This window comes from Abramis brama (genome assembly GCF_963993115.1).
Source record: "Abramis brama genome assembly, chromosome: 7".
Classification (NCBI taxonomy): Eukaryota; Metazoa; Chordata; class Actinopteri; order Cypriniformes; family Leuciscidae; genus Abramis; species Abramis brama.
The window spans coordinates 31,337,238-31,359,082 of record NC_139969.1 but is presented as its reverse complement, the minus strand read 5'-3'; the positions used below and the strand labels follow the sequence as shown (position 1 = coordinate 31,359,082).

Below are 21,845 nucleotides of genomic sequence, written 5' to 3'. Positions count from 1 at the left end.
CAGTTTGTTTCAATCTCATATATCTGAACTAACTGAATACTGCTTGTTCCACAGCTAGCCAGATTTCAACCGTCAATTACCATTCAACCATGATTATTTAAATTAAATCAAATAGATGCAAATAATTAATAATAAACTGTCATGATTTTTTTGAGTACTGATATGCATCAAATGAAGGTTATTAGTTTATGTTAAAACTGTGTAATCCAAATGAATATAATTTTTATATGCAATTTAAATCTTGAATTTAAGCCAAAGTATGTTTTGAGTGCACAGTCCTTACCTGCGTACAAGACGACTACGCATTTAAACTTCCTCACTGCTATCCATGCACACACATCACAATTGTCTGAAGCACCTACATCTCTTTTTAAAATTTTATTATATAATGTGAATCTGTCTATGTCATATTGTTATGTATACTATACGTAGTAATGTCCCTATGCCCTTAATGTCCTCTTGCACTGTTTCCGTTTGCACGGTTTGTCCTCAATGTTTATGTATTAATGTATATCTTTAGAGTATATATTTAAATGTTTCGTAAGATTACCTCTTTTTATATAGGCTGTGCGTATTTATATATGTTTATGTAACAGTATTCTTGTGAGGTACAACAATAAAACTTACTTGACTTGAATGGAGGGGAAGATGGACTGGCACTTATACAAAATGTTGGACATAAGGTGATTTACATACATTTGCACAGCACAATGCACTTATGTACCCCATTTCACACACACATGCGCGCACACACACACACACACACACACAGTCAGCAGGGGTCACGACTGAATTCAAGGATGCCATCTGGGTGCACAGAAATTAATCACAGCCCCATTCTGTTGACATTATTTTATTCTTTAATCATTTTCACTGCACATCTTAAGGTGTAACGAGTTTTTTGAGATGGTTTGTGCTTTATCAGACAAGGAAGCAATTAAGTTGTTTATAGATGCAGAAGAGCGAATATGTGATTCTACAGGAGGGTCTTGATGGTATTTTCTTTTCCCGCTTTGATCTCGGATGAGGACATGCAGCTGGATGGTGAAGGAGCTTTTCAAATCACTGAGGAAAAAGGCCTGGACAGGCAGATGAACAATAGACAACACTGTAATGAGGTCAGAAGGCTGTTTAAGGATCTGCTTCTTTTCTTTTTCTTTAAGAATCGTGCTCATAATGGCATTTATTGTAGGCTGCTACACTACACATGGGCTACTGCAAAAGACTAATAAAATTAAATAAAAAATACTCAATAAAACAATTTTTTTTCACTTAAGTTCATTGCACTCACTAGAAATGCATTGCATTAAGCAGAGCATTATGATTTTATTTGCATATGATTAATAAGAAATTGTTATTGTTCAGTGTTCTGTTATGTTGAGATTAAAGCATCAAATAAAGCATGCTGTTTTATTTGAAAATTAAAAACTATTCCCATGCCAGAGCAGTGATCTTTGCTTTACCACATTCAGTTGTGTTAATTCAACTGAGTTTGACCAATGTATTTGAACAGAGTTTATAGTTATTTAATATTAGGAAATACAGTTTTTCTTTTCACAAACTCAAATTAAATATGTTCACAGTACATAAATATTGGTATTGAAACTTAATTGGTTTGAGGCAATCAAATCAAACGAGTTTACACTGAGTTGTCATGTAAGCTGTCACAAGTGAGACAAAAGTTGAATTACTTTAAATCTCCAAAATGTCTTTTTTTTTTTTTTTTTTGTAAGTTGGTTTTAAACATCCCTCTTAAATGTAATATTCAAATGTAAATGTATATTTTAGTTGACCATAAATGCTTGTTAGTGTCACGGCAGCATATAGTTGCCAAAAAGAGATAGCCTACGTGATGCTGAATGATCAATGTAACAAGAAACTTAAACACAGAGAGCGATAAAACGCATAAACCATAACCTTTAATGACGAACAGGAAACTGAGGGCTTAAATACACTGAGAATGATAATCAAAGAAACAGAGAACAGGTTTGCACTTTGCACTAATCAGAAACCATAGTAACCAACAAGAACTCAGGGTGTACTAAAAACGGACAAGTTTTTCCTTTGCATTTTCGCTTAGACGACAATGTCAAAACGATCTCAAATCATTCATGCCTGGCCAGTAGCTTGCGATACTCGCCTATAGACTGAACACAATACGCATGTGCATGGATTACAGTTTTCACAAATTCGCATTTTTGCCGTTTTCGAAAGTTTGAACGGCCAAAACGCATACTTTTTTTCTTTTTTTTTTTCATTTTTAGTTGAAAATGGTATTGTGTAAAACGGCCCTTCAGGCAAAGACAGTGAAAAAGAAAATTATGACCTAGAAACTAAACAGAACATGTTATGACAATGAAACTAAACAGACCAAGATAATGAGTCTAAACGACATGATCGTGACAGTTAGAACATTCACCAGTACACTTTAACAAGGTTTTGAGGCAAAAGTAGTTTTTTTGTTGTTGTTGTTTAATGATATGTACAAATATGACTACTTACGCTACAAAGTATAGTCACGCCCCAGGTTTGTAAAACATTCATTTATCTGTGTTCTATACATTATCGGCAACAACATTGAAACTGTACCGCAGCTTTATCCCGTTTTTGTTCTACTGTATGTCCGCTGTATCATGTAGTGCCGATCTAAAGTGTGTACATTTTCACTTTGTTTTAATGTTTGTTTGTTTTTTGCCCCAGGAAAGGTTTGACATGAATCCGTGTAGCACCTGCCATGACAAATGCTTAACACATCAGTCACAACCACGTACAATAACTCCAACACGATACATTCAACCGTTATTTCAACAACCCGATCCCACTAACAACTCAAACGCTGTTTAGCGGTTCTGCTCTAATTTAATGCGCTCTGTTGAGACGGCTGGAATCTTGCGCTGCTTATTTGACTGAGCGCTGAAACTGCTCCAGGCACTAACAACACAGAAGATAAATAATTAGACTTAATTAAGGAGGGGAGTATTTCTATAACATTCCATAGCAGCTGTTCTCCTTAAGGCTGTCTACACCCCACCTGCCAATCACACAGATGAGGATATGTGTGACTTTATCACTTTTAAAGTCAACATGAAGGCAAATGACCCCATTTAGGTTCTTAATGCTCCTGGTCTCATGGGGAACAATTAATCAGCTCAAGTTATTCCAAAGAAAGCAATTGTTTGTGGTCATAACGTATAATTAACATGTAACAACTTGTTCTTCCATCCTTTATGAATAAGAAGTAAACTTTAGAGTACTTTTAAAAAGAGACAACGGGGATAAATGTAGGCATCAATACAGTTAAGCACACTTATTTTTCTTTTAATAATGTTAATTAATAACAAAATAGTAAACTTGCATTTGATACTTTCGGAATCAAACCAATCCCGGATGGATCAAACATTAGCTATACTTAATGCTTTACTGTAATGTGATATACTAGACTAGAGTATGTCACATTACAGCATACTACAAATATTATAGTTACAGTACATTATATTGTAGGTAAAATGAGCAATGAAAGAGAGAATAATGGAAATAATGGTAGAAAGGTCAGATACATTTTCTCAAGTATCTGCAAGTGGATTGTGGATGCACATATCGCTCATACAGCAAGTTTACCGTGGGGAAATGGTAAATGAATTTAACGCTTATTTTCTCACTCAACACAGGCATTCTTTCTTCAGTTTGTTCTCTGTTGAGAATAGTGTGTTGTGCAAGGGCACATCAGACCGTTGCCAAGGCACACTTGTCATAGCATGCATGTCACCATGGCTCCTCTCCTGGATAAACAATAAATATCTTTAAGTCATGTAACTGAGTAAATCCTTTTAAATACAAGAAAAACAAGGGTTTCTGAATTCTGATTTGTGTCAATTATTATTTTATTTTTTTGTGTAGTTATCCAACTGTTGCCATTACAGTGTATTGCTGTAGATTAGAACTTTAATGAACGTAAAATGAAATGAATTATATTACAGGTTAAATAATGCATGTTTTAATGGAAGAATTAATGCAATAAAAAAAAAAATAATAAAAAAAAGCTTTACATTTCTAACTTCTCCAAAGATTCGTCCCCCAAACTCTCAGAAAAAAAGTTAACAAATCTGTCACTAGGGTGATACCTACAGACAGTACACCTTCCTTTATTTACCCCTAAATGGTGCATAATAGTACTTAAAGTCATATAGTCACTGCTGGAAAGGGTCCATATATATAAAAGATGCTGAATGATTTATTTATTTTATTTTTATTTATTTTTTTACAGGACTTAAAGGATTTTTCTGAAGAACATTGGGCAGTTTAACTGCTCAGGACAAACAAGGGAATCAAGAACAACCATTAAAAAAAAAAAAAAGTGGATCATCTAGGTAACGACACTAAGAATCAAGTGTTCATAAACTTTTGAACAGGGTCAGTTTTAGAAATTTAGCTTTTTTTTTTGTGTCTTGTGGACTAACATGTAAACATCTTTTATGTAAAATATCTTAATCAGGAAATACTAAATAAAACATAACATGCATTTTGTATGATCCCTCTTATTTTGTTAAAATAATGAACATTTTGCAGATTCTGCAAGGGGGGTGTGAACTTATGAGCACGACTGTATTATTACCTAAAGTGTGCCATTTTGCAAGGACACCTCCCCAGTAACAGGTTTTTTTTTTGTTTTTTTTTTTGCCTAGGGGACCATTTACTGTAGTCTTAGACTTTTTTTTTTAGGCTAATCAACATTATGCCATAAAAAATGTTGTTACTATTGAACCTGGAATATTTTTCAAAGCATTGGTTTTTCAGTTTAATATCCTTTTTATAAAGACTGTACTCTACATACAGATAACAGATGCTAAGTTGCAAGTTGCCGTATGCAAGTTAAGTTCAAGTCAAAATCTGTTGCTCCATCAATGCTCATTACAAACATTTATATTTTTTTCTGCAATCATACACTATGGGAGTATGTGAAAAGCACATTTTTCTTAGGGTGTGTCGTTGCACCGATTGTGTTTGGCTGAAAGAAGAAAGTCATATACACCTAGGATGGCTTGAGGGTGAGTAAATTATGGGATCATTTTTGGGTGAACTAATCCTTTAATCAGACAAAGTAAACCAATCAAAGCAATCTGTGACCACTTAATCAAACCATTTGTAACCTAGGAGACTAACTGAAACACAGAGAAACAAGAGAAAACCGAGGCACAAAACTGAAACAATACATAACCCATCAAAATATAACAAACTCAGATTATCCCTAACAGGTACACACACAATAACCACTGTTGGAGTCTGGACTTTTCGAATTATTGTCATTCAGTTCACAGCACATTTCAGCCCAGCATCGAGAAGTATCATACATAATTGCTTTGTTTTTTGGATCAGCTGATCAAACTAAATTGCACTGTGCATCACCGGCTCCTCCCCAGCACAACCTCTCTGTGAAAATTAAAACCTTGAGCTTATTTTTAATTGAGCGCTATTAATACCCAGGAAAGCAGAGGCCACTGCAGATACCTCTTTATCTCCACTCTTTAATGTGTGAAGCAGATGAATTCATTTTCCCATGACTGAGCTTTCAAACACCGACCTGCCGTGATTGGTCTGAGCTCTGCTGCTGTAGGCATAATTTGTCTTGCTGTGAGACTGTGTTAAATACACAACATTTACAATTACCGGTATGTCTTGACATCACCATGAAATCAAAATAGAAAATTCTTCTTTTTTTTTTATGGAATATTGCAGTAGGCTAGTTATTATAAATGATTTATCTGTGTACATCATTATTTTTTGTTAATTCATGTCTTAACAAGACATAATCTTTAATCAAAATAACTTCCCCTCTCTCTTGCAGCTCATCTCTTCTCTCCTCTGATGATGTGTTTACTGACGCGAGGGCGGGACAACCTGTCAGTCACATGACATCACAGCAATAGCAAAGTCCTTTTCAAGGAAAGTCTATGGCAAGCCATTTTAACATTTAACAGCTAGACTGGATATGTGTTGCAGATATCTGTAATTAAGTTTTGCCTAGTCAAAAAGAACATTTCAGATATCCGCAACTACATTCTTCCTATCCATAATTGTCATTTCAGATATCCACAAAGACATTCTTCCTAGGACAAATGACGTCACTTTTGCCATTCATTTGTATGGGGTTTATCATTACAGATATCTACAATTCAGTTGCAGATATCCACTATGTGAATTACGGATATCTGCAATTGAATTGTAGATATCTGTAATTCTAGTTTGAGATATCTTCAATTTGATTCTGACTAGTCATAACTCCAGTTCAAGATATCTTTAATTCACCTCAATTCAAGATATCTACATGTTCCTTTTCAGATATCTTAAATTAAGTTTTGACTAGGCGAAATGACGTTGTAGATATCTGTAACTGGAGTTTTGACTAGTCAAAATGGCGTTGTAGATATCTCAAACTGGAGTTAGGGATAGTCATAATTTAATTGTAGATATCTATTATCAAGTTATAGATATCTTGAAATTAATTTTGATTAGAGATATCTGAAATTTGAGATATCTGTAACTTTCATTCTGCCTAGTCAAAATGTAATTACAGATATCTTGAATTAGAGTTTTGACTAGGCCAAATGACGTTGCAGATATCTGTATGCAAATTAGGCCCGCATCACACTTTAGGCGGGAGCAGAGCGTGTTCAAATCATCAAAACACATAGCACCTGTTAACTGTTAACTTGTAATTACTGATTAGCACCATGTCGGAGCAACCAGAGTTTTTAATCGTCTTTTTAATGCTGTTAGATACTGTTTCAAACTGAAAAAATAAAATAAAAAATAAGAACTAATCTGAACTAATAACTTTTTTTCTCATCTAAGGAAGTTAATGTTATTGTACTTCCATGGCAAGAATAGCATGCATGTCAGCATCTTTATTAAAGTGAATTAGTGTGAATCTCTTTCACGCATAAATCTTACGGCAACAATAACCTACGTAATTTTAAGCATGATCATAAACATAGCATTGCAACATTTTTTTTTTTTATATATAAAATATTGTATATAATTTTTTTTTATTTGTATATAAAAAACATTTTCTGGTGTTTTTTTCGATTACAGCCAACGCCATGACTGCTTCTTTCTTCTTCCATTCATAGAAATAAGGAAATGAACCCACTTCTTCTTTGATTATGGCGGGGAGGGGAAACTACTTATTTATGGATATCTAAAATAGAGTAACGTCATGCACAATAATTTGCACTAGTCATGACGTTTGAGATATCTTTAACTCTCATTCTGCCTAGTCAAAACTGAATTACAGATATCTGCAATTGTCATTTAAGATGTGTGACGAGTTGAATGTCGTTTTCAATGACGTCATTGCAGATATCTGTAATTCAGTTTTGCCTAGTCAAAACTGAATTACAGATATCTCTATCTGTCGTTTCGACTAGTCACAATTACGTTACAGATATCTTGAATGACAATTCCAACTATCCAAAATGTAATTACGACTAGTCAGAAAGACATTGTTGATATCTACAATGTTAATTCCGGATAGTCAAAATTAGCTTTTAAATGTTAAAAGGGCTTGCCATAAAAGTCTGTTTCAGGCATTCAAGACCAAGGGTCCTATTTTAACAATCTAAGCGCATGGTATAAAGCGCACTTGTCGTGTCCTAACACACTTTTTAACAATGGGAAAAATGGTCGGCGCACCCGGCGCTTGGTATAAAAGGGTTGTGCCTATTTTCTTAATGAGTAATGGGTGTGTTTTGGGTGTAACGTGCAATAAACCAATCAGAGTCTCATCTCCCATTCCCTTTAAAAGCCATTTGCGCTCGCGCCATGGCGGATTCGCTATTTACATGATGAAAATTTGCAAGCGGAAAAACTGAACACTTCTCTAGCGAGATCGGATCTGCTCGTGCGCGAGGTTAAAGAGCAGACTATCTACGGGACAAAGTGTACGCGCGTTGTGGACCCCCGCCTATAGGCGCACATTACTAACGCGCTCTTTAAATAACAAAAAAGAATGTGCCACATTGCGCTGGGTGTGTGATAGGGCCCCAAGTCTACTTAAATGGGGGAAATCCTGAAATCTCCAAAACTGCTTGCAGAACTCACAATTAAATAACATATTTCAAATCAAATAGCATTAAATATGCTTATTTTTCAGGCTAGAACAGCCAATGTGCATGTGCACTTCTAAGCGTGCGTCTAATGGCACACTTCATGTGGACTCACGGTCTTGTGGCCTTAAATTGCGCTTGCTCGCCAAGTGTACGGGTCCGTAAGGCGTCCCATTCGGCATTTCAGCGCTCAGAAGTGTGCTCGCGTGCGCCGCCTTTGTGCCCTCGATGCGAACTTTTCCGCGAAGCGCGCACTTTCGCACCCACCACGAGTTACATAACCAGGATTCATTGCGGACGCCCAATCAGATGAATGGAGGAGTTTCGTGGCTGTTTGACTTTCAGTGGCATGCTGTCATCAAGCCTGTCCCAAAATACACTCTCGCGTGCCCTCGTGGACTCGAGGCCAGCGCCCCTTAGGTCTGCACTTCCTGACGTCACCAAGTGTGAACTCGGAGTGTGCCATTTGGGATCCAGCCTGAAGACTGAGGGCGCTTCTTAATACTCAAATGCTGATGCTTCCTTGTTTCCTCGCTCCTCCGTCCTCTAGCCCGGAAACCGATCAAAGAAAGCTATCTTGAAGGACATCTTAATTCTCTAATTGCACAGTGAGGAGGGACGAGCAGTAAGGAAGCTTCCAGAGGAGTTATAAGCGAGGATACACAGGTTTATCCTATGCAGAAGTTTCTTGTTGAGAAACCTGACGCACGTATAATATATATACACCCCTTCACATCTGTCACAATTTTAATTTATGCTTTACTTTTGTCTTTTCAAATAAACCATATATCACTCATATTTCAACAGGGCATCTTGCTTTATTATTAAAGCAACACTAAGGAACTTTTCCTCTTCGGTCGCCCTACAGGTTGGAAGCAGAATTGTCGATTACCGCTGTCGTAAATAATTTCTCCGCCCGCAGCCTACTGTCGCACGCACACTCACTGTTTATCCAGCACCGGCTTTGAATGAATGATGTCCACAGACAAGGTAGAGTATGTTGCATGATTTCATGAAAGCATGATGTATTGCGACATCAGAAACGGAGTAAAACTAAATAATGACTATTGTAACGCTTGACGTAAAGCAAGTCAGATTTGTAGTTTTCTTATGTCTCATTCAAACTACAGAAACGCGACCCGGTTTGGCAAACTTGCATGGTGTGGTTATAGCAGATATACTGTAGGGACGCAAAGCGAATCCAGAAGTGCCGTTCACCCTGTTACAACTTGATGAACCACTGATACAATTTTGGAAACATTATTTTAAGGTAAAAAATGTTCCTTAGTGTTGCTTTAAAATAGCAACTTCTCTTTCTTACAGAATGTTAAAGGCCCACTGAAGTGCCTTGGAACGCGCAGCTTTGAATGATGCGTTGACGTAATTTCCACTGAAACAGGAAGCTACAGCGGGACATATTGAATGGCTCCTCCCCCTTTTCAAATAGCCAATAGCATTTAGTTTACCTCACAGACTGCAAGTCGTACTTGACAGCATCATGGAAGTGAATCCGAGCGCTGATGATACGTTAGGTTCTAGAGAGCATTTGATTGGACAGAAGATGTGATGAGAAGCTGAAGTCCGCGGTGATGTCATAATTACATTTTGATTTCAGGAGGCCTTTAATGCTTTTTTTTTAAAGACTGTTCCATACTCCTTAATGCAAACTAAAACTGTTCCACACAGAAAACAGTTTGTTTTAAGTATATATTTATCAAAGTATCCTACTTATCTATTTGTTTTTATATGTGATGACCACATAATGTAATTTGCCTCTATTTTGAAAGGTTAGCTGTTTTTAATTTTTTTGCAAGGTCTGTCTGCTTTATATATGGCACTAGATGACTTGTGTATTAACTTTAAATTTAAATTTAATACTAAAATTACAAACATGTTGGGGTTTCCATGTTTTATGGGGACTTTCTATAGACATAAAGATTTTTTGTACAAACCGTACTATATACAGTACCATAACCCTAAACCCATCACAGAAAACTTTCTGCATTTTTACATTTTCAAAAAGCATTACTTTATGATTTATAAGCAGTTTTCCTCATGGGGACCAAAAACAACGTCCCCACAAGGACAATCATTTTTGATATTACCATCTTTGTGACACACACACACACACACACACACACACACACACACACACACACACACACACAAAACACTAAATCTGTACATTTCTTAATAGTGAACCACCCCCATCTTGTGGTGGACATGTCCAATGCTAAACAGATATAGGCCTTCCTTTCAAATCTCACTTTTTTTTTTCATAGATAAATATGATTCAAAGAGAAATGTAGAAAGATATGCACCAATTAAAATGATATGTGATACAAATGAAATAATTAATTAGGCTATTTAATGTCTCCAAATGTCCACAACATTTTTAAAATGTTGAATGTTTTAGAATAGCAACTTTTTTTTGTAAATAAATAAATAAATAATAATTATAATAATTATAATTTTGTAAATAATTATAATATATTTGACATTATTTTTTCATTCAAACCACATCGAACAAAGGAGGAACACATGAAATCAAATGGAAGCAGAGGTTGCACCCAAACATTGAGAATAATAAATATGGAAATAAAAAATAATTATTGCCTGTTCTCTCTGGAATCAGAGATCTAATGTTGTTATTATTATTGTCTTATTAAACCGAAAGATAGGCTACTTGACGACTGGAAATACTGACGTTGTTTTGCCAGAAGTCACCGTCAGTGTCGCCCGTTTCAGTGTCCCGCCTACTTAAAACCCATTTTTACACCTTCATTGATCAGTGATTGACAGGCGAGAAAGAAGAATGAAGGCAGAATGAATGGTGCCTACTAGTCAACAAGCATCACTGCCCAGTGAGTCAGAGCGCATGCGCAGTGCTTACGCTCTGCATGCTGCTCAATATAGAAAAGCAAGCTGCCTGTTCGCCAAAGTAACGATTTAAAGGAGAAGAAATGTCTCGAAATAGTGCTTCAGATATGCAAGATGAAATAAGGATTGCCAGCCAAATGACAAAATGTGCGGACGCCGATGCTTCTCCGCGCTCCGATGGTTTCATCTTCGGTCCAAAATGCCACTTGCTTAACTGACATACGAGGATAGAGACATAAACAGTCATTGATAAAGGGATATAAAGCAAATCTACAAATATGAACGTTACGTTGCTTAAAAAGCGAAGGCTGGACTGTGTGTATGCGGTGCTGTTTTGGCTCCATCACGGTGTGTGGATGTGCTGTTCCGCGGCCGAAGAGTATCATTTTAGCGTTGAGGTAAGACTGGCCCAACATCAGCATCAGCATCAGCATCTTCTGCTTGTGTGTTGACAATACGCTTTTACTAAGACCTACAAAAACACGATATGTTGCAGCCAGGTCATAAATAAATCAGGACAGCACAGAATCACGTTGAATCACTTGGTGGATCTGCACCATGTGCCGCCTGATTATGTGATATTGAAGGCTATATATATATACAGCTGTTCTATTCTAGTCCAGTCTTATCTGTGCTCAGTAAACAGGAATGCAATTCTATTCTGTTATACCTAGTCTAGTAAACTGAAATGTTGTGCTGTTCTGTTCTATTCTAGTCTAGTCTGGTTTACCCTATTCGATTATTCTGTGTACTGAGTTGACAAGAATGCAATTCTATCCTGTTATATTCTATGCAAGTCTGTACTGTTGTATTCAGTAATTTTTGTATGCAAAGTAAAAATTAATATTCTGTTCTATTCCGTACACCAAATTTCAGAATGGAATAAAATGGACTATAGAGTAGAATTGAATAGAATAGCATTTTCTGTTTGCTTTGTATTACAGAATAGAGTAACATATAATTCCTGTTTACACTGTATTAGAAACGAACAGAATAAAATATAATGGAATATTATGGAATAGCAAAGTGTAGACCTCATTCCTGTTTTCTTAGTTCACCAAATTACAGAATAAAAGAAAAGTAGATTCGACTAATCAAGAATGGAATAGAATGCTTCTATTCTTTGATGCACAGTAACCAGGAAACATGTTATTTTATTATGTATTAAAAAGTAAACTGAAATGCTATTCTATTCCATTCAAGTCTAGTCTATCCTATTCTGTGATTCGGTGTACTAAACAGAATTCTATTCTTTTCTATCGTATGCAATACAAAGATAACTGAAATGCTGTTCTATTCCATTCTAGTCTAGTCTATTCGATTCGGTGTACTGAACAAAACAGAATATAATGGAATATCTAAAATTCCTATCTATGCCATACATTGAAATGCAGAATACAATTAAGCATATTTGACTAAACTAGAATATAATACGATACAATTCTATAATACCATTCTTAGTCATAAGTAGACATGAATTCTGTTCTGTTAAATACTAATTTAACCTATTCTGCAATTGTGCACTGATTAAACAGGAATTCTATTATATTCTATTATATCGTATTCTATTCTGTGTACTGATCGATACTATGAAGTATACCTTTAAACATGCTTCATACTCAATCGTACACTGTTACGCAATTTAATGCACAAGCTCCTAATAGCTCCTAACACTGCACACTCATAGACGAGAGAGAGTGAGAGAGAGAGAGAGAGAGGGAGGGAGGGAGAGAGAGATCAGTAACAATCAGAGCTACTGCTCCTTCCTCCAGTCCAAATCCATTCCCTCAGAGATGACAATCACACGCCTCTAACGGGCCATGTGACAATCATTGAGGTGATGGAGAAAGCAAGACCTTGATTCACTCAGTGCTACTCAACCACAGACTCTTGTGATAATGTGAAGTACATAAAGATTATCTAAGTTGCTTAGCAAAATATCCCCCAAACTCCTCTGGGCCGAAATGGGCGCAAATGTGATGTTTAGTGCTGCTGGCAGCGCTGGTTGACATTGAGAGAATTTGTCACCCGCCTGGTTCTGTTTGACTGGGAGGCGAGAGATGTAGAGGGCGTTGTGCCAGTGGATCAGCTCGTGGTGGACATGCTATTGTCATGATAAGATTGATGACAGGCTTTATTGATGAAACTGTCCTTCACAAATAACAACAATACCAGTCATCAACAACAGAACCATCAGAATGCTAAATGAATGGTCTTCACTCTCTCAGTAACTATAACCCCTTGTTCTTCTCAGCTCTCTGCCACCCATGTTGCTCCTGTGTGGGTTTTTTGCCGGCAGGGCTGCAGTGGTTGGCAGCAGTTGTGAGTTGAGTGCACAGGTCAGTGGTCTTTGGGGAAGAGAGAGAGAGTGTGCGTGCGTGTGTGTGTGTGTGTGAGAGAGAGATGAGTAATGACTGCTCGGAGGGGGGACTTCTGATCCCCGAACTAGGAATAGACTAGAGAGCGCAAGGTTCAAGGATTCAGCAGAGAAATCAAGATTGGGCCCCCAGGGCTTTAATTACGCATGTCTTTCGCATACAGGTGCAAATCTGCTTAGCTTAGTGCTCAGTTGATAATGACATTTCATGTAGCTCTGGGTCTATATGTGATTAATAGAGAGTGAGGGGTTGTTGCTTCATGCTATGGACCACTGAGATACTGTAAACAGTCATACTGGTTCAGATAAAACTGTGGGTTTTGTAGATAAGTAATACATTTTTTAATGAAGTTTAAAATACATTTGAATCTGTTAGGATGTCATGAAGGGGTCATAAAACCAGTGATCAGACTTATGATAAAAAGGATGAAAAAAATCCATAGACGTTGGATAAGTTTACATGACAACGATGTACTAAAAACAGAGACGTTTTTCCTCTTTTCGCGTACAGGCGACAACGTTGTCAAAACGATCCTTGTTCACGCGGATCTGTGTTTTACGACTAAAAACGCTGTATTATTCATGCCAGGCCAGTAGATGGCGATGTCACTTTGTACAGAAACTACGCGCCTATAGACTGAACACGTAATACGCATACGTACGACGTCATCATTTGCACAAATTCACGTTTTTTGTAGTTTACACTGAGACGATAACGGTATTGTTTCCAAAAACTTGCACTTTGAAACCCCAAAAACGCAGTTGTCGTGTAAATGAGTGGCCAAAAAAAGTTTTACGTTTTTAGTTGAAAACAGTGTCGTGTAAAAGGCCCCTTATAGGGATATTCCGGGATCATTAGAAGCTCAAGCAACAGCACTTGTAGCATAATGTTGATTAAAATGAATATTGACTTGTACCTCATTTTCATTAAAAAAGCATTGCAGTAAAGTATCAACACTCTCTCATGACAATTCGTAACTGTACATTTTGAAGAATTGGTGGCGAATTCGTGAAAATCTACACCCCACTGAGAGTTTGGTTTAGGGGTGGATTTTCTAAAAATCATATGTTTTTGTAAAAAAAAAACCCCACCCATTTACTGCCATTTTAAAGGCACAATATGTAACTTTTTTGCTTTAAAAATAGCAAAAATCACTATATCTATGTTATATATATTTTTTAGTTGTGTACTTACATTATCCCGACTGTTTCCAACAACTTTCAAACCAGGAGAAATTTGTAATTTAATTCGAGAAACGTCCCGTTTCTTTATTTCCGTTTTGTCGCCGCCAATGCCGTCATATCCGCGTTGTCCCTGGTTTCCGCTCGTGCTGCCATGGCAACCAGAGCTATGAACCAGAGCCGTCTGATAGTAACCAAAGCGACTGACGTGGACAACTTTGTAGTTCGCAATGTCTATTTGCACGCTGTTGTTGTTTCGTTCAAACATTATGGACCATGGCAAGCAGACTTTGGATAAAAAAGGAGAACTAAAATGAGAATCAATATCAGTGCGGTGTTTTCGAGATGCCGAGAGCTCCCATAGACAGTATATAAACGAGAGCTCCACGTCCGAGACTTCGACCGCTCCTACATGTACTTTATTAAACAGGTGAGCACATTTACATGAAACTAATCAATGTTTTATAGTTCAACAATGATAAAATGTCAGAATATGATCTGTATGTTATTCTAATGTTGATCTAGTTTACTGCTAGTCTCATACAGACAGACTAACACATACATTTCAACACATTCAAATGCAGTTTAGTGTGATAGTGTAATGTTAGACCAAGTGAAACAGCGCTGCGTTACCTCACAAGTTTAATTTGTCTAATAAACTGACCTGTGAGTAGTAATTCTGCGTGTAGTTCGGTAGAATGAAATGTCCATATTCCTTTTATATCCGCGGGACTCGCGTCGCGTTTGGAGCTGATAGCTGTCTCTTAGCAATCCCGACCTGCTTCATATCACAGTCATGATAAAAACATTGATGTATTCAGTCATCCATAAACATTATTAGATCGGTCGGCTTGACGTTGACGACAAGATCCATAATTCTTAGCAAATGTTGCGTCATCAAACTACGCCTTTGTTATTGTAAATAGGTTAGCGACCCCTAGTGGCGAAAAATGCCATACTGTGCCTTTAAGGCTTGGAAGAGCCAGGACATTTTTTTAAAAATATAACTCCGATTGTATTCGTCTGAAAGAAGAATGTCAAATACACCTACACTCTTAAGAAAAATGGTTAAACAGTACCAAATTAGGGTTCTTCGGCTTGTAACAATAGCAGAACCCTTTTTATAAGGTTCCATAAAGAACCAATGCTTTGAAAGTGCTATATAGGACTTTAATGGTGTTATAAAAACCTTTTCAATGATATTTATTTTCATTAATATTAGTATATTAGTATCTTCATATTATTAATATTACTATTATCAATATATAATTTTTTTTTATAAATTATGTATTAATATTGTTTTTATTTTTAGCCCCCTATCTGCCTGGTCTTATACCTTGTTGCCTCTATTTGAGTTTTACTTTTTTTTTTTTTTTAAACAGCATGTTGTGTCAATTAGGCACTTTTATTATTTATTGACATGGCAGATTGTATCAGAAATGACAGTGCTCTTACAACAGAGGTTAGCTGATTACATTAATAAATAACAATTTACATTGAACACGATATAGTTTTGAAGACCAAGTTCCAGTGAAAAATCTTCGCAATCCTCTTATGATGTCTTTATGTCCTTCATTATGTGTGTATTCTGAGTGGCAGTTTCTCTCTGCAGATGATGAGGTTATGATACGTGACAGCATCTGAAATACACAATCGAGTTTAGAGTTACACTGTGTCTCTTCCATTTGATTATGTAAAAACTATTATGTTCATGTGGCCAATATTAGCAAAAATTGACAGAATGAGCCCTTTACCATGTTAAAGGAAAAAGTGATGTAAAGTCATGGTATAGCTTTAATGTTTTTTTGTTACTGGGTATGTTTAGGCATAAAGTCATAATAAAAAAAATCTAACAATATGGATCATAAATTCCATATCTCTGTTACTTTGTGGAAAAGAGACGATGAGTATACTTAACTGAACACTTACATGTTCTGTTAAACTAAAAAGAGAAAGAGATGATTGTTAGGAAATTATTGTTACAATTTTTAAAGTTATAATTTATAGACATTTTAAGAAAGAAATAATTTACCTGTTGAGAGAGTATGATGACAGTCTGTGTGTAGTAACTGTAGTTGTAGCTGAGCTCCAGAAAATCAGCAATGAGGAGGCTTTGACAGTTACAGATTTGGAAAACGTTCTTGGAATAAAGAACCCTAAACTCTAACACAAAGAACCATTTCAGCATATCAAGGGTTCTTCAGGACGATGCGGTACTAAACAGAACTGTTACTAGTGTAAAGAACCATCTTTTTTTTTGAGTGTAGGATGACTTGAGGGTGAGTAAATCATGGGCTAATTTTCATTTTTGGGTGAACTATCCCTTTAAATAGATCATGCTCATGGTCACAATAAGCAAGCCATCATTCATTACATTCTATATCTTTCATACAATTGAAATACATATACATTTCAATCTATATTTTAGCGTGTAAACAATCAGTTTTTGTAAAATGTGCAAGGGAACTCTGGAGTATGACGGATGAGGGAACCAGAGATTAATCAAAGATCAAATAAAGGAAAATGACATGGAACAAAAAACAGTGAAGTAGACATTAATGTTCATTAATCTGGAGATCTGGAATAGATTTATTATCAGAAGTTATTATGGGGTGTGTTTCCAGACTCGCTACTTTACTACCATAGTACCTTTAAATTACGGACATGGCATCTGAGGACTATTTCTCATTTTCCTCAGTTATTTAGCTTTATTTCCAGATTCAAATTGGCTCGTTCTTACTTACTAGAGCACGTTCGCACATGCGCACTCTTCAAAAACGTCCCTTTAAATCTCTTGACAAACTAAAAGACGTAAATTACATTTGTATGTATTCTAAGTAAAAGATATAGATTGTAATGAATGTCAGCTTGCATATTTGGCTCAAGATAAGGATGTATTAAGTCCATGTCAAGAAACTCTGCTTCTAACCACAGGTCGAGAGCTGTCGTTCCAACCACACCATCCAAACATGTTACTACAGCTTCGGGAAACAGTTGTGACTAGTTGATTCGTTTCTCCAAAATAGTAGTAGTTAAGCAGCAAGTTACATAGTTGTACAGGAAATGCACCTCAGAGCGTTAAAATATGTGAAAAATAACATGTTGAAGACGTATGAAAACCTATTCTAGTAGATCCTGAAAACAAAATCAAGACTTTGAAAAAGGGCATAAAAGGTACCGTTTAAAAACCACTTAGCAACCAAATAGCAACATCTTGGCAACCACCCACAACAACCTACAGTAGCATCATGGCTGTGTGCTTTGTATGGACAATCACCAAAAATCTCTTTGAGTGTTGTGAGAAAAGAGTGGAAATAATCCAAATTTCACAGTATCGCGTGGGCCTGAAACCTGTCCTCATAATGCACACCATACACTTACTCATGTGCTTGCTGATTAAAGGCATAGAAATCAGATAAAGGGGGTTGTTTGGCTCAGCAGGAAGTTGCTGAAAGAAAAGGGGAAGGAGGGAGAGACAGACAAAAGCAAGACAGAGTAGTATATTCCTGGCTTCTGGTTAGTGGGCAGAGGCACTTGAGGTTTTACCTCTCTGCCGTTGGTTAGTTTTAGCACTGACCCCTAGGAAACTGATGGTGTTGCACTCGGGAAAATATAGCAGCTAATTTGCACAAAGAATGGGTTTGCCTGGAAACAGTAGCACATTTTTGGATGCAACTGCATTTCACGTACCAAAACCTGTAATTGACTTCATTGATTGGCTTTTGCTGCAAGATGCAAATGGGAGAGAGAGAAAGAAAGTGAGAATGAGCTACAGAGAAAGACAAGTGAGAAAATTTTGCAGTGGAAGGAGAAGAAAGACATGCTCCCTTAAGCAGAAACAGATGAAGTCCTGAGCAGTTCGTGTTCATGCAAATCATGCAGTATAAAGTCAAATGTTTAAAGAGAAATGAATGTAAAAAATGCTACAGTAGAAAAACCTGTCAGTAACTATAAGTGGTAACACTTTATTTTAAGGTGACATAGTTACACGGTACCACATGTACTTACTATAGTAATAACCATAAAGTATGCATAATTACAAGTAACTAACCCTAAACCAAACCCTAACCATTACTGTGTAGTAAGTACATGTAGTTAATTAATATTACTCAGTACTTGAGTAAGTACAACGTAACTATGTCACCTTATAATAAAGTGTAACTCTATAAGTTACCTTACTTTACTCACGGTTAAAACATTTTTTAAAGACAATACATTTATACATTGAAATTTTAAAAGGTATGAATTACCTTGAACATTTATAGTCGCATTAAAATTATTATATTCTATAATTTAAAGTCCCCCCTGGGGTGTAAATCCAGCTTTTAATGTTGTTTATATGTTTATGTGATGTTTTTAATATGCTTTAACACAAACCATATGCAAATTCATGTCAACACCATTGCTGAGTATTTTCTCCTTAAAACTGCAGTGAACAAAAGACAGTCTCAAAAACGCGATTTGAAATGTTTCTGACGTCACAAACTACCTTGTAACCAATCAGGTCAACGAGTGATTGTCAACGAGTGGATCTCTAAGATTGTGTGAGTGAGTGGAGGCGGGGCTAATTTGCATATTCATAGAACCGCGTATACTAAATGAGGCAAGGGTGTAGAGTTGCATTCAAGCTATTTTAGAGCATGATGATTGTTTTCAAGGAAAAAACTTTTAAAAATGTTATTTTGGTGATTTAAAGGATAAAATTATTGACTACAGGGGGACTTTAAAGACATAATAATAAAATAAAATATGCAATACAGTCAAAAAGCCACATCATAATGACTGTAACACTGACAATTTTGTTGCACTCAAAGCTGCAAGTTTTCTACCATAAATGTATCAAAAACATTTACAGCATTGCAGATATAAATGACAAAACAGACACTTTGAATGTGACTGTACTCATAGAATATGTAAAAGCACTCAGTCTCGTGTCTCTCACTCTGTTTCAAGAAAACCTGTATTTATGATGGGGTTTTCATCTTTAGTGGATACACTCAAGAGCCTTCATAAGGTACACTGTTGTTCCAACATCCTCCAGAAGGATGTTTTCATCATCATCTCACCATACCCTTTTTCTGTCCGTCTCTACCATCTGGTATAAATATGGCAGCAGCTTCAGGGTACTGATCATTTTCATGTTGTCATGGTAGGGCGAGACGTGCGACAGGATGCACTCCACCACCTCCGAATGACTAAGCACTTTGAACATCAAGAAAACCTGTCCTGAGCTGCCTCGCTTTTGAAATCAAACCTCACGTTTTAAAGTTCTGATTGCGTTACATGCGTCATGAGAGTTCAGCTTCAGCCCTTCACGTAGATTCACGTCATCTCTTTGTTTAGCACCTCTTCTCTCAGTGGGTAATATTCACTCTTGTCAGATTCTGTCAAACAGAGATAATTCAGGTTCTTTTAAAGCATAATCATTTCATTAAGAAAGCCTGTATTATTGTAAACACTAGACAAATCCTGGAACAATTTGATTTGGATGATTTGGCTCATTTGGATAAAATTTGTATTACTGTCTACAGTTACAAAAATATGAATGGTCCATCAACTTGCATTGTTGAGTGAGTCAAGGCAATTAGGCAAGTGGGTAATATGCACAAAATAAATAATACGGTTTTCTCCATAACAATATATATATATGTGGACAGTATAAGAAGCTTTATTTATTATTTCAACTGGAGCTTAAATATATTGAATTAAAAAGTGTAAAACAAAATCATACATTCACCCAGAAAGAATAATGTTAGACAACCAGAGAAATATGGTAAGACATGGAATCAATTATTAGGTAAAATATGGTTATTTTAAATGATTTTACAGTATGTTTAAGAAGTAACTGAATGCACATGTATCGCGTGGCTGTAGTAGTAAGCGCACAACCAAAAAACAGTCCTTAATAACAAAACTCAGGAGACACAGGAAAATTACAAAAAATACAGGCACAGAGAGAAACCAAACTAAGGGTATTTCTACATGACAACGATATGTTTAAAACTGAGAAGTTTTTCCTTTGAGTTTTCTGCGTACAGACGACATCATTGTCAAAACGATCCCCATTTACACGGATTCGTGAAAATGACTGAAAACTCTGTATTCTGCTGCCAGGCCAGTAGATGGCGATGAAACACTATTGATTGAACACGTAATACGCATGTGCATGACGTCATCGTCTTCAGTGATTCGCTTTTTTGATGTTTACACGGAGACCACTTTCAAAAACTTGCACTTTAAAACCCGTTTTCAAAAGTTTGCGTTTTCAGCCACCCAAAAGGTAGTTGTGTAAATGAACGGCCAAAACGCTGTATTATTCATGCCAGGCCAGTAGATGGCGATGTCACGTTTGTAAAGAAACACTACGCTCCTATAGAATGAACACGTGACAACACCATTTTCACAAATTTGCTTTTTTGTAGTTTACACAGTGACGATAACAATATAATTTTCAAAAACTTAAAAAAAAGTTTTCATTTTCAGGCCCCCAAAACGCTGTTGTCGTGTAAATGAAAATGCTATTCTTTTAAGATGTCTATTCCTCAGAAAATCCTGTTCCAAAAAAATATTAAGCAGCACAACAGTTTTCAACATTGACAATAATAAGAAATGTTTCTTAAGCATCAAATCATCATATCAAAATGATTTCTGAAGGATCACGTGACACTGAACAGGAGTAATGATGCTGAACATTCAGCTTTGATCACAGGAATAAATACATTTTAAAATGTATTCAAATAGAAAACAATTATTTAAAACTGTAACAATATTGCACAATATTGCTCTTATTACTGTATTTTTTATCAAAGAAATGCAGCCTTGGTGAGCATTAAAAAAAGACTTATTTCTAAAACATATTACCGACCCCAAACTTTTGAACGGTAGATACCTTGTACACAATTTAAACTGGACTTGTATTTGTTTTTCTTTTCTTTCTGTTTTTCCCTTTCTTTGTTCTTTCTTTGCTTTGTGGGCTCAATAAACTATTAAACTTGTGAAAAAAATATACAAACAAATCTTTGAGAGATTGGCTCGTTTGGATGAAATTCCTTCGGTTGGGGATGTTGGAACACTGTCGGATTGCAGAGAATATGTTAATTATACGATCATGTTTGCTTGATGCTTAATATTTCACCTAATGTTTTCATTACATTGCTTTATTTATGCATAAACACGAGTTTGTGAGCGCCTTTGTGTTTACCCGCAGAGCAATCATGGTTTTATTTGACACACATTGAGTACAGTATATTAACGTGGCAACATTTTTTCCCCATTCATTGACATCTTTAGTGCGCATCAGTTTG

The 21,845-nt window shown here is 36.2% G+C and overlaps 1 protein-coding gene across 2 annotated transcripts in view; it reads left to right on the top strand.

Annotated features, from left to right (window-relative positions):
* The first annotated feature begins 10,993 nt into the window (after positions 1-10,993).
* Positions 10,994-21,845, top strand: part of mmp16b (matrix metallopeptidase 16b (membrane-inserted)) — a 46,066-nt gene continuing 35,214 nt past the window's right edge. The window contains exon 1 of one of the 2 annotated variants that reach the window (XM_084119390.1): positions 10,994-11,380. In XM_084119390.1, coding sequence (XP_083975516.1) covers positions 11,261-11,380 — 120 coding nt within the window. In that variant the 5' untranslated portion in view covers positions 10,994-11,260. The remainder of the gene's footprint in view (positions 11,381-21,845) is intronic. The other variant, XM_084119391.1, reaches the window with a different exon arrangement.